This window comes from Crotalus tigris, unplaced genomic scaffold, assembly GCF_016545835.1.
Source record: "Crotalus tigris isolate CLP2741 ecotype Arizona unplaced genomic scaffold, ASM1654583v1 scf7180000019068.10715455, whole genome shotgun sequence".
Classification (NCBI taxonomy): domain Eukaryota; kingdom Metazoa; phylum Chordata; class Lepidosauria; order Squamata; family Viperidae; genus Crotalus; species Crotalus tigris.
Window position 1 is genome coordinate 855233 of NW_024097358.1, and position 12677 is coordinate 867909.

General features: G+C 40.0%; 1 protein-coding gene and 1 long non-coding RNA gene across 2 annotated transcripts; both read right to left on the bottom strand.

Moving 5' to 3' along the window:
- Window positions 1-890: 890 nt before the first annotated feature.
- Window positions 891-7934, bottom strand: LYSMD4 (LysM domain containing 4). Its single transcript, XM_039359088.1, has 3 exons — window positions 7804-7934; window positions 5060-5348; window positions 891-2807 (listed from the first exon to the last, which is right to left on the bottom strand). The coding sequence occupies exons 2-3, from the start codon at window positions 5333-5335 to the stop codon at window positions 2229-2231; spliced, it is 855 nt and encodes a 284-aa protein (XP_039215022.1). The 5' UTR covers window positions 5336-5348; window positions 7804-7934; the 3' UTR covers window positions 891-2228.
- A 1318-nt stretch (window positions 7935-9252) lies between these two features.
- LOC120315169 lies at window positions 9253-12626 on the bottom strand. The gene is made up of 2 exons (XR_005558612.1): window positions 11676-12626; window positions 9253-10536 (listed from the first exon to the last, which is right to left on the bottom strand). It is a non-coding gene; the product is annotated as an uncharacterized LOC120315169 (long non-coding RNA).
- Between the last annotated feature and the right edge of the window lie 51 nt (window positions 12627-12677).

The window sequence follows — 12677 nt, forward strand, 5'->3', positions numbered from 1 at the left end:
CGATTCTGTGGGTCAGGTCTCTCCATATCTTTCCATCTTGCACTACTTTGTTCTATGCTGTGGCTGGTGCCAGTTTTGATGGCGTGCAGCCACCGTGTTCTTTGCTTTCCTTCTTCCCTCGGAATATAGCTAGGGGTCTTTAAAATAAGTATGTTTTCTTTCTTTTTCTCTGCAAATGCCTCAGTGTCCGTTTCCTTTTGCTTCTAAAACCTGATGCATATGAGAGGAAAGGCGAGTTCGTGTTACTGAGATCCCTAAATGAACATGCAGAAAATAGAAGCATACTTTGACAGGTAAACGTAATACTTCAACTTTATTAAAACATAACAGTCATAGCTCAAAGATGATAAGGTTAAATACTCAAAAATATTCCAAAGATCCTTAAAACTACTTCAACCAAAAATCAGGAGGGCTTATTTCTTTTTATTACAGTATTTGAGTTTTAGAAGAGGGAAATACTTTTTATTTTTTTTTAATTACAGCAATGTAGGACAAGGTGATAAACAGGGCAATTTTGCATAGGAAGAATGAAGAGGGACAAGCTTCTTTCTGTTTTACCATATTCAGGATGCTCCCATTTACGTCAAGTTAGGTTTATATTTTTTGTTTTTGTTGACCTTGGGGAAAAGCAAGGTATAAAACAGTGGTGGCGAATCTATGGCACGGGTGCCAGAGGCGGCACTCAGAGCCCTCTCTGTGGGCACGCGCGCCGTTGCCCCAGTCCTAGGCCTTCAGCTGGGTTTTATAAAACCTTTTTACTTTAGGCCTCTGCCGCCATGTGCAAAAAAAAAAAAAGTTCAATCAGTCAATCAATTTCAACCTGTGGCGAGAAAAAAAAATATCTTGCAAAGTTGGAATTGATTGATTGAACTTTTTAGTCCCACCCAGTCTGCCGTTACCGCTGCAGCCACGCCCACCCAATGGGCCACGCCCACCTAGCACCCAATGATACATAGGTGGGTTTGGGGTTGCAGTTTGGGCACTTGGTCTCTAAAAGGTTCACCATCACTGGTATAAAATATGGAACACGTTACTACAGGATATTCATGGATCCCTTTAGTTGCAGTTATTTACTCATGAATTTCACAACCACTAGGACTAGAAACATCTTTAATAAAAGATAAAATTCTCACAAAGTTGGCTTCTCTAATTTATATTGTCCTCTCTCTTTAAACAATGAGGGAGTTAAAGCCTTTATGGAATTTAATTCCAGCATGAACCGGCCGGTAGAATGTTATTCATTTTTCATTGCAACACATGTCCATTATTTTCCATGGGTAGACAACATTGGGAAGAAATGACTGGGAATGCTTGAACGGTCATAAGTGAAAAATGGTCATAAGACACTTTTTCAGTGCTGTTGTAACTTTGAATGGTCACTAAATGAACTGTTGTAAGTCAAAGACTTCCTGTATCCCAGTCAAAAAGCTTAAGAGGAAGTTTTTTGGCTAGCTGTATATATCCAGTCACCTACAAGTGGGATGCTGGTCAATAAGAAACATAACATAAATATTAAAACATGCACATTAAAAGTAAAAAAAAAAAATACTCTCCAGTTGAGGGTGATTAATGTCAAAATAGACTTGTACCTTCCTTGGCCACAAGGTTTACCCTAGATACGCACTGGCCACTTGCAAAATAAAAATAAATATATGTATGTAAACAATGCCCCCAAATCCTAATTTGAAGACCTCAAACATGGCTTTTAAACAATTTGTTAAACACATGCAATGTTCTGGCTTTTGGTGGATTATCTGGTTGCATCTTATTTCTTCAAAAGGGCCAGGCATCACAAAATCCTGCAAGAGGAATAGGGATATCACCCAAACGGCTTTCACTGAAAAAATTACACAGTGTTGAGAAATATGTTTTATCAGTAAAAGGAAAATGGAAATTAGGAAAGTTAAAAAAGGGGGTTTTTTGGAAGTTGAGGTCTAGTGAGGAAAACCTGGGCATTTGTAGGATGCTGCAGTAGGTTGGGAATCTGTCCTCATTTTTTGATATTTAAAAAAATGGCTCTTCCTACACAGTGGGAACAATCTTACAATTGGCTAATCATCTTCCATGACTCATTTTGCCCTGTTGTACCCCTGCTTGGTCTTCACTCAAAATTCATTAGCAACCGCAAACAACAGAGATGCGTTCCACTGAGGCAATACTTGGAGAAAAACCCAGAATCTGTCATTACTTCCAGATCATTTGGGGCAGGGGAAGCAGGCCAGGGGCTGTCACCCCCCTGAAGGGATGAAAGCTTGTTTAGTAGTATGGACAGTGGGAGTCCTTCCTCGCCCAGCATAGTTTGATCTTCCCACCAAAGAACTGTTTACTGAGATTTTAATGGGATCTGTCGTGTTGGAGGCACTGGGTACCATATCTAGTTGCTGGGTCTTAAAATAGACAATATAAAACACAGGCAAACCAATTCCTATCAGGAGCATAAGGAAGACCGCTTTCCACCACTGGATCCCGTAATCCGCTCCAGTGCAGGTTGCTTTCTGCTCCTGAGAGGACCAGTTTGAAGGTTCAATGTGGTGAACTGCGCGCGAAGGGATTTCCATCTGTGTCACTGTTTCAATGTTTTGGTCAATCCCTCTGAAATATTGATCAAGCTGTTCCTGGTCGCCACTCCCGTTTTCTGGATCTATGGATACAGAGTGTTCAGAGAGCAGAGCAGGAGTGTGAAGAGGCAGCAACTCGCCGCTGGTCTCCGTCAGTAGTCCATGAACCTTGACTGGAATCTTGATGGATTTTAGGGCATAAAAGTCTTGTTCTTGGATAAAGTTATTAACCCGTTTGATATCTGCAACCTGGAAAATTCATAAAAGGAAGCATTTCATTTACTCAGTTTATAGCATCGCCCACCTTTCCGAGTGACTCTGGCCAGCTACCAAGGCATTAAAACAATCAACAAAAATAATAAAAATGATATACAATCCAGCATTCAAAGGCAGGCAGGTCTAACGTGACAGCCTGAAAACCCATTGGAAAACCCAGGTATGTAATAACTTCCAAATGGCTAGCAAAATTGGGAGTCAGTCAACACTCAGGATGGAGATTGTTCCAGACAGCAGGTGTTGCTATAAAAAAAAAAAAGGAAGGCTTTCTACAGAAGAATTAATCAGTATCAGGACCTTCTGGACTGTACCACACTTTGTCTCTCGATCCTTCTCCATTCCTTGGACACCATTTTTGATATTTAGATAACTCATTGCAAGGCCCACTCGAGAATCCAAAGGGGTTCAGCTCTAATCACTGAAAGTTTCTAGCCCTCTGAAGTGGACGTCGCTGTGTTTCTGTATACTTTTACCTTGTAACACATTGGAACTGCCTTTTCAAATTGGACAGTATTCGAGAATTCAGTCAATCGTAACAAAAGACCGAAAAAGAGATGGTTAGGGTTAAGCCATGCCATCTAATTACTGCAAAAGAATTAACATTTCGTGTACATTTAATGAAAAACTAGCAATACCCTTTCGTGTAAGTCAAGGGTTACATTTTGTTAATCTTGTATCAGCAGCTGTTGGCAGCTAAACCCAGAGATAATCCTAGGATTTTGTTTAGGAAACTTGTTTATAAATTAGCTCTATTATTCTTGGTATTTTTTTCAACAAGCTTCTTTAATGACATTGATAATAACAATTCTAGGATTCAGCACCAGACAGAACTCGGTACAACTCCAGTTCAACACTGATACTCCTAATTCCTGCCAGTTAAATAATCACATTGGTTGCATTTAGCAAAGTGTTCATTCAGACATTAAAAAAAAAAAAAAATATTGAGGAAACATCTCTCTTATGGCCTGGAAGAAAGCAAGAATTTTTGGGTGTTACTCTGGACAAATCAGGCTTAATCTTAACTTTGAATCATATGACAGTTTCAAGTGTTGTTATTTTTTTTTTTTACAAAAATAGCTTGGTTTTCACTACTAATTCAGTTGATATGCTCTACTAATTGCATGAAGATTGTCTCGTACTAATTTAGTGTAAAGCTCAAACATGGCTTCTAAATGTTCCTCTTGTAGAGCCAAGAATGGAGTGTCTTGCACCAAACTTCCACATTTGTTAAAATGTTTAGTTACACACATTCAAAACAGCCTTGATCAAACCTTAGTTAAGTGCAGTTAGAATACCAGAATAAAATACAGTCCAGCACAGCCTTCTCCGATTCTTATTTTCATGTCTTTTGAGTGTTAACACCTTACAGTATTTCTACCCAACATGAAATATTATAGTCCCCTTGCATCTGAACTCTCCCGGTTGAGGAAGTCAATAATATTGCCTAATCAGAACTACAAGGAGGCTAATATCACACATTGTTAGGATCCAGAATCAGGAACAGAGGTCCCTACCAAAGGTTCATTCTCATTCTTCCCCCCCCCCCAAGACAGGCTATTTCATAAAGAAATGATATGTTGCATAAAACTTCCCAAACAAATCATGCAAACTATTAGCAAAAAAAACCCTTTCTGTAATCATTTATAAAAATTCAATAATACAACACAACTTTCAGGTCCAAATTAATCCCTGGGGGAGGAAATCTATGCAAAACCCATGGAGACCCATTAACTGTGAAGTAGACCAGGCCCTGATTCAAGTTCTTTTAAGCAAGCTTCTTCTACTCTAAGATCAAATTAAATTCACAGTTTAATCTTAGTCCCACTCCTTCACAGGAGAAAAGAGGAGGAGACAGGCGTATTAGGGATGTCAACTGCCTTGAGTTATCAAAATAATAAAGGCACCATATAAATAAAATAAATAAAACCAGCCTTGATTTTCAAGTTGCACAATATTCTTAGATCAGCAAAAATAGTCTAATGAATAGTTTAATCATTAAAGGACTGAAAGCAAGCATGGAATCTCCTAATTCACCTGGATATGTCAAAGCTGGCATCAGGGAGTAACCTCTCAACTGGAAAAACCAGATTGTCCTTCCTAGTCTTTAAACCATCCTGAACTAGCAGTTAATTTTGTAAACAAGATTAGCTTGAAACAAAATGCTTTATCAATCCAGTCGGTAGAAACGAGAGCAACTGCATTCCTCAAAAGAAGCCCCTTCTTACTTTGCATCCATACTGCAGAGCCAGCTTGTTGAGGTTGTCGTCCTCCTTAACAACCCGTTCTAGAAGCTGCACGTCCCCAACTCTTTTCTTGGAAGAACTGGAAGGTTGGGGATCTTTCCCCCTTGCACGTAATTCCATGGCGTTGAATTCCTCTTCTGACGAGTCCTCCGAATCGGATTGTCTGCTGCTTCTGAACAAAAACACTTGAGCACCTGAGAGGTTTTGGACAGCGGATGGAGCTTGGAAGGGCCTGATGAGCCTTTCATATAGTCTCATGTTGCAGCAATCTCTGCAAGGCAAAAGGGAGAGCATTATTCATCAAGCAAGCAAGTAAACTTAAGGACGGGTTGAGCAAGTCAAGTCTTGAGGCAACAACTCCGACACGAGAAGGTAGATCATTCATGTTGAAATGCTGCACCATGAGATAATGTCCTAATCTTGGGCCTGTTGTCCTAAAGAAACAAGTTCCTTTTTCATGTTTAATGTTCATGTCCCTTGGCATATTTTTCTTATTAGCTTTTTGTCTTATTAGCTTCATCCCTTAGATATAAATGCTGGGAAGGTGCTAATCTGATGCCATCCAGAGGTGGAGAGATGAACTTTAAGGCAATCTTGGATTTCCAAGAATGGAGAAAAAAATTGCACTTTGTTGCAAAAGTAGGCTTTTAGTTTGTTTTATATATATATATATATATATATATATTCATTGTAGCTGTTCATATTAGGAAGCTTTTGCTGAGCCTTCAAGGCAGTATCATATTAAGTTTTCTCAACCTTGGTGACTTTAAGATAATCTTAGACTCACCTCCATGGATTCCTTAGCCAGCCTTAACAATTAAGTAATACACCAATGACAATTTTTTTCCTCCAAATGTTCATTGTGAATTTAGCAGACTTCCACTGAAATTTCCACGTTGTATCTCCATTAATGCATTTGCTATTCATTTAATCATACAGTGTTTGACCTGTTGGGATTCTGTGTCATACATACTTCATGAACAGTTTATAATGACCCTCAAGTTATATTAAGCTATATATAATATTATAAAATTCCAAAATTCAGTCAGTGCTGTCTTTTTAATCTGCAATTTTTGTCCTTTTTAATCTGCAAATCTTGTTAAAACTAAACTATGTATTTGAAGATAATAAAATCAGGTATCATTGTTTATCAAGTATAAACAATGTTAGTAACTTATCATCTTCTCTTAAAATACAACAAATGATTTCTTTTTCCCATATCTCTTATCTATACATAAATCATTCAAGTCTTCATTGTTTGGTAAGCGTCCATTAACAGTTACCAGAAATCTCAACACATCTATTTTAAGGTCAAATCAAACAGATTGATTCAACCATCCAACTTTATCTTCCTTCCTTTTAATTTCAAGAGTTTTGATCTTTAATTCCTTCCAATCATATCCTAGAACTGGATTTCTTTCCATTTTTTTCTTTGTACCTTCTTGTTCAATTCTCCAAAGCTTTAACACATCTCTTTGGTAATTCTCATATGGAAAAGTGACCAGTTTCTGCGTTTATGATTTGTGTATCCCTTCTTAAGACATCAAAGGTCTTAAGGGCAAGTTTTCGTCATCAACATGTGATCTCCTTCCCATTGTCCTCATTCCCGAGCTTCAGATTCTGCTAATCTGATTTGGAAATGAGCAATCCAAAGATCTGTCACCCTGCCCACTTTCCTTCCACAGAGGGTGACGTCAAAATGTTTAGTCACGAATCGATGGATGACCAGCAAGTAGAAACACTTGAGCCAAAAGATTTGCTGCCTTGGTGCGACTGGGCTTACTACAACCTTCCTAGTTAAACTCCATCTAATCCAGGGCTGGGCAACTGTGGCCCCTTTATGACCTGTGGACTTCAACTCCCAGAATTCCTGAGCCAGCCATGCTGGGAGTTGAAGTCCACAAGTCATAAAAGGAGGCAGAGTTTTGCCCTCTCCTGATCTAGTCCAACATGGGTGGAAATCTAGCGCTGAGCCACCCACCTCAGTAGGATGAAATATTGGGCAGTGCGACATGGTAGCATTTGTGGCTGCAGGTTCTTCACACAGTATTTGTGCGTGTCAGGAAGAGTATAAAATGGACTTTAGTAATATGGTCTGTAGGACAGACCACACACCCTGGGACATTTTCCTAGTTTTAAGAAAACTACCACAACTAAGTCTCTCTTTTTGTTTTTAAACAAAACTTCCCAGGATTGTCTTCCAAGTTCTTCCCTAAACTGTTCAAGCTAGCACTTCCCTGCTCTCCAAGCAGGTCCAAGAGCTTCTCCCTTCATAACCACGTTACCTTTCCCAAAGACAGACTTTGTAGTCCAACCTGGTGGAAAGAGTTTCCAGCACCCCAGCTGGGGGGAGAATTCTACCAGCTGAAGCCCACACCGTCTTAAGGTTGCCAAGATTGAAAAGCAACCCTTGCTCCTCCAAAGCATGCTGGCTGGGAACTCTGGAAGTTGGGAATCCCCACTTCTCAGAATGGCCAAGATTGAGAAACCCCATTATTAGACTCTCCAAGTGACCCTTCCATTTCTCTTCTCCTCTCTAAAGCCTTGTGGTTCCTCCCTCCGGGCAAAGTCCCCTGAGACAGGAGACCTCCCCCAAGATCAATCGGGGCCCGATCTCAGCCTCTTCTCGGACGAAGCCCCCCCCCCCTATAACTTTTCCCCTTCCTCCTCCTCTCTCTCTCCCCCTCCCCAGCAGCCCAAGGTCCTTCCCCCATTCCTTTGCTGACCTGGATTCCGGCAGCACCCTTTCCTTCCTGCTTGCCTGTTCGAGCTGGCCTCAACTGGTCAAGCTCCTCGCTTGCTTTCTTCACGATTGGCTGGCATAGCCCAGGAAGGCGAGGCCGGGCAGCATACCAGCCAGTCCCACGCAGGGAGTGGGCGGCGGAACTGGCACGGATGGGCAGGGCGTTAGAAACGAGTTTGCTGGGGCGGGAGGAGCAGACGCCTGGGATTTAAAGGAAGAGCGAGCGCCTCTACTTGGGGAATTAAACCTTTATCTCCCTAAGTCAAAAAACAAACAAATCTAATAAGGGAAAAAAGAAAGGAAAGGAAAGAGCGCAAAGAAAGAGCGCAAAGAAAGCGCAACGGAAAAAGAGAGAGACAAATACCTAAAGAAACCAGAGGACTTCCGACTTTCTTTGCAAGAGAGAAAGTAGAATCGCCGCGTCGTCTCCCCTCCTCCTTTAAACTATTCCAGGAATCCCTTGCAGCCCTTTGCTTATTAATTCTCCTCTCATAAAATGATTAAAGACCCGGAGACGAAAACGCAAGAAGAATGGTTGCAGGGACTGGGTTTGGCTAGTCTAGAGAAAAGGACTCGAGATGACATGATAGCAGTCTTTCAGTATTTGAGGGGCTGCCCCAAAGAAGAAGGGGTAAATTTATTTTCCAAAGCACCAGAAGGCAGGACAAGAAACAATGGATTGGAAGCTTAATCAAGGAGAGAAGCAACCTGGAATTAAGGAGAAACTTCCTAACAGTGAGAACAATTAACCGGTGGAACAGCTTGCCTCCAGAAGTCGTGGGTGCTCCAGCACTGGAGGCTTTTAAGAAGAGACTGGACAGCCATTGGTCTGAAATGGTATAGGGTCTCCTGCTTGAGCCCTAGGGGTTGAATTAGATGTCCTTGAAGGTCCCTTCCAGCTGTCTTCTGATTGATTGACCGATGCTTCCAATCCAAAAATTGTACATGACAATGGATGGATGCAGGCAGAGTCATTAAACCTTGTTAGAAAAAACACAACTGTCAGCTCAAGAACTTTTCTTGAATTCCCACCAACCTTAGTTCTACAGGTGTCTAAATAAAAAAGGTTTTTTTTTTTTTTAACAAGCCTTTCTGCTGCTGTGATGGACAATGGCTGCAGGTTGGGCAGAACTATAACCATGAGTGGCAACATGCCTTTAAATACTTTTTTTTAGCCAGAAAAGATCCTGTCAGGCTCCTCCTGATTCGGACAGGAGAAAATTGATATAGCAATTTTAACAATTTGCCAGCAGATGGTGATCTTATACCATATATTGTAAAAGGAGTTTGATTACACAGGCAACTGGAACCCAGGAGAAAGAAATTACTAAGTTAGCTAAAACGAAAGATAAATTTGGCTCTTCCTGAGTAGGGCAGCATCAATAAATTACTTTGAATAAACTCCACGCATTGCAAATAAAGGCACGGCTTGTTGAAATTTTGGAAAAAATACATTTATTTATTTTTAATATTAATATTTATTTCAAACACAATGAAGCTTCTCTCATTTCCAGAGTGGAATTACTTTTTTTTTAAATTACAGTTGGTTTTATTCAGCTTGACTGTATTTCTTTGACCAATTTTAGCCAGCACCAGGAAAAAGAATTAGAAATATTATCTTGACTATAGTTCATATCTAATTGTTTTTAAAGCATATATACATGTTTGCTCTCTAGTGAACAACCTAACATTCCATTATTGCCTTGTATTAGAATAAAATATCCATATTCAGCTGCAAACCATTGCTTTAAATCACAAAGGGAGAAAAAGGTAGCACCAAATGGTAGTAAAATTCTACACTCATAAGTGACAAATTGTGCAACTATAAATGTACAGTACTTTATGGAACAGTACATAGAATAAAGCTTTATCATAGTGGAAATATGACAATGCAGGAGTGTTCAGTTCAAAATTAACAAAAATATTTCTTTACATATAATGAAAGTCACCTGCCACCCAGCTGTTTGGGTGTTCCACAATGAAAGTACAGATGGTTCTTAGCTTACAACCATTTTGTTAGTGACCATTCAAAGTTACAACAGCAATGAAAAAAGTGACCTATAATTGTTTTTCACGCTTATAAGCGTGTGACCCCCTTTTGCGGACCTTCTGACAAGCAAATTCAATGGGGAAGCTAGATTCACTTAACATCCGTGTTAGTAACTTAACATCTGCAGTGTTTTGCTTAATGACTGTGGCAAGAAAAGTGTAAAATAGAGCTAAACTCGCTTAACAATTGTCTCGCTTGGCAACAGAAATGTAAGTCAAGGAACACCTGTTACTGGTAATGGTGAACAAATGCTCTCAGAAGGTAGCTCGCTCACCAGTAATCCCAAAATAGAATTCCTGAAACTATCTGGGTTGTAGGAAATGATAGCGACGTTGTGACTCTGCCCGATGGTCCACAAAGATGTACATCCATACAACATAGTGAGGTTTCTTTGCAGTTCCCATTCATCAATATGGCTTTGCAACAGAAGTAGTGAAGTAAAAATGTTGGCCAAAATTAGAACGGTTGAAAGCATCACATGATCCCAGAAAATGTTTTACTGCTTATTTCAAGGAATATCCCCAAAGGTGAAATATACTGTACATGTAGGTTGAACTATCAAGATAGTAAGTTTGAATTATCTTGAGAATAAGTTTGTTTATTGATTGATTGGCTGCCCAACTCCATTTTGGGGGAAGAGCTGTATAAACAGATCTGATCAGGGACCTAAAGATGGAAAAACGTTTGTTATTCAAGCTACCTGTCTTGAGATTCCCTGGATGCACAGAAATCCACTAGAGAAGAGCACATTTGTGTTATGTTAATTTTTAATAGAAATGTTTGCTCTTTATCTTTATGGGGTGCTGTGGGTTGTTCTCCCTGACTGTCAAGACTGAGAATCTAAGAAATAACAGGAAATACCAAAAATTAACCATGCGTAAAGGATAGATAAGCATTTCATTCACGTAATTCTTGATAATTTACCAAAATTAATACACAAAGGGGAAAGAATGTGCATGAAAGCAAATCAAAATGTGGGAGAAAGCACAAAGGACATTTTTATCTCTCTCAAAGGATTTTGAGAACTTAGTCCTTAAGTATCTTCCATTGCAATCCTTGTGCATTCAGCTGCTTTTGTGCCCAATTAGACTAACCATCTTTTCTTAGCAGACTTTTTCATCCTTAACTGAGCATAAAGGCCTTTGCTTAATATGGCTGGTATAAATAGGTGAAAGTTTTTGTTCTGTTTTTTTCAATATTATCAACATTTCAGATTGTTTTATAAGTGCGATGGTTTTTTTAAAAAAATAAAATAAAATAAAACTGATCTAGGGACAGTAACAACACAGATTTGAAAAGGAATAAAAATGGCAGGTTTTTTTATAGGGCAAAATGCAGTACTACAAGCAAATGCTTTTAGCAATATGTGTCTCTTATATTGAGACACACTATGAGGATAAAGTTCATTCTTCAAGCTTGTGGGTTGGTTTCTGAACAACAAGAACACTTCGCATGTTGCTAAGACTTGTTTGGCTAACTCACCCAATTAAGGTCTGTTGTGTGAACCCAGCCATCAATTCTAATGTTCTTAATCCCAAGGCTGTATGCATACAAGTAGGAACTACATACTGAACCACTGAAACTCAAGCGTTGTGAAACTGAAATAAATGGTACAAAATACCTGCATTCTACTGGATGCACAAGTGAAGACCATCCACACACACTAGGCTAGCAAGTAACAAAATGGGTACTTTAACATTGCACTAATCACTGGACTCCCATGGAGATCCAAGCAGAGCTGCAAACTCACCACTGTACCATTATTTGTAGGGACTAAATGTCTAATAACTTATGTCAGAACCAACCTTTTTGCTTCTGATAATTCAGGAGAGCAGGAGCTTAGCACCAGTGGAATTTGAAGGGTAAAGAAACATCTCCTGCGCCACTCCATATGCATTGCAAACATTCCTGTTGCCTTGAGTAGGGGTAGAAAGTTTGAGCACCATTAAGTTTTCCTCTGGCTTGGAATGGCCGACATGATCCCTTTTTCTTTGTCTGAAAAGTGTAATTCCTTGTATGACATTTATTTCCCCAAAAGAGACTTTGAGGAATTTCTAATGCATATGATGGCTTTGTTCCATAAGGCATAATGTGCATTCTTTTTTTTTTTTTTGCAATCGTGCTTATCCAACTGTACATCTCCGCATCTTTGCAAACTTCGAGTTGTAATATCCAGAGCGTTCCATGCCTTCATCTGCTTGATTGCCGCCGGATGAGATATCCAAGTGTCCTAACATGACAGGATGTTCCGTCTTCCAGGACGGTTGAGTTGCAGAGAACAGATTCAGTCTGTGAATTGCAAATTAGGTAGTTGGTGAGGGATGAAGCCTAATCCTATAATTCCCTGAAGGTGTTGGGAGATGCTGAAGCAAACACTTTGTCCAGATATTGTTAATAAAGGATGTTCCAATCAGGTTAGACACGGATACCTTTCAGTCTTAGAGCAATACCTTGCATGATCCTTTCCATGCTTGAACAACAACTAGCCATTACAGAAGGTCCCAGAGATGATATGTGGTTTCACTGGCCCCATTGAGTTTCTCCCTTCCCTTCGAAGGAGCAGTTCTAGTGCCGGGTCAGAATTTTGAAAAGATGCTCAGTTATAATATAAAATGATGGACATGGTCTGGATTCAAGTTATCCCCTATGCCAGTGATGGTGAACCTTTTAGAGACCAAGTGCCCAAACTGCAACCCAAAACCCACTTATGCATCATCGGGTGCCAGGTGGGTGTGGCCCATTGGCTGGGTGTAGCCCATTGGCTGGGCCTGGCTGCGGTGGTAACGGCAGACTGGGTGGGACTAAAA

Bases quoted from the DNA above. Each gene is read 5' to 3' on its own strand.
- LYSMD4 (XM_039359088.1), bottom strand. From the start codon at position 5,335: ATGAGACTATATGAAAGGCTCATCAGGCCCTTCCAAGCTCCATCCGCT. The intron at 2,808-5,059 runs GTAAGAAGGGGC...TGAATTTTCCAG, and splicing joins CTCTGCAGTATGGATGCAAA to GTTGCAGATATCAAACGGGT.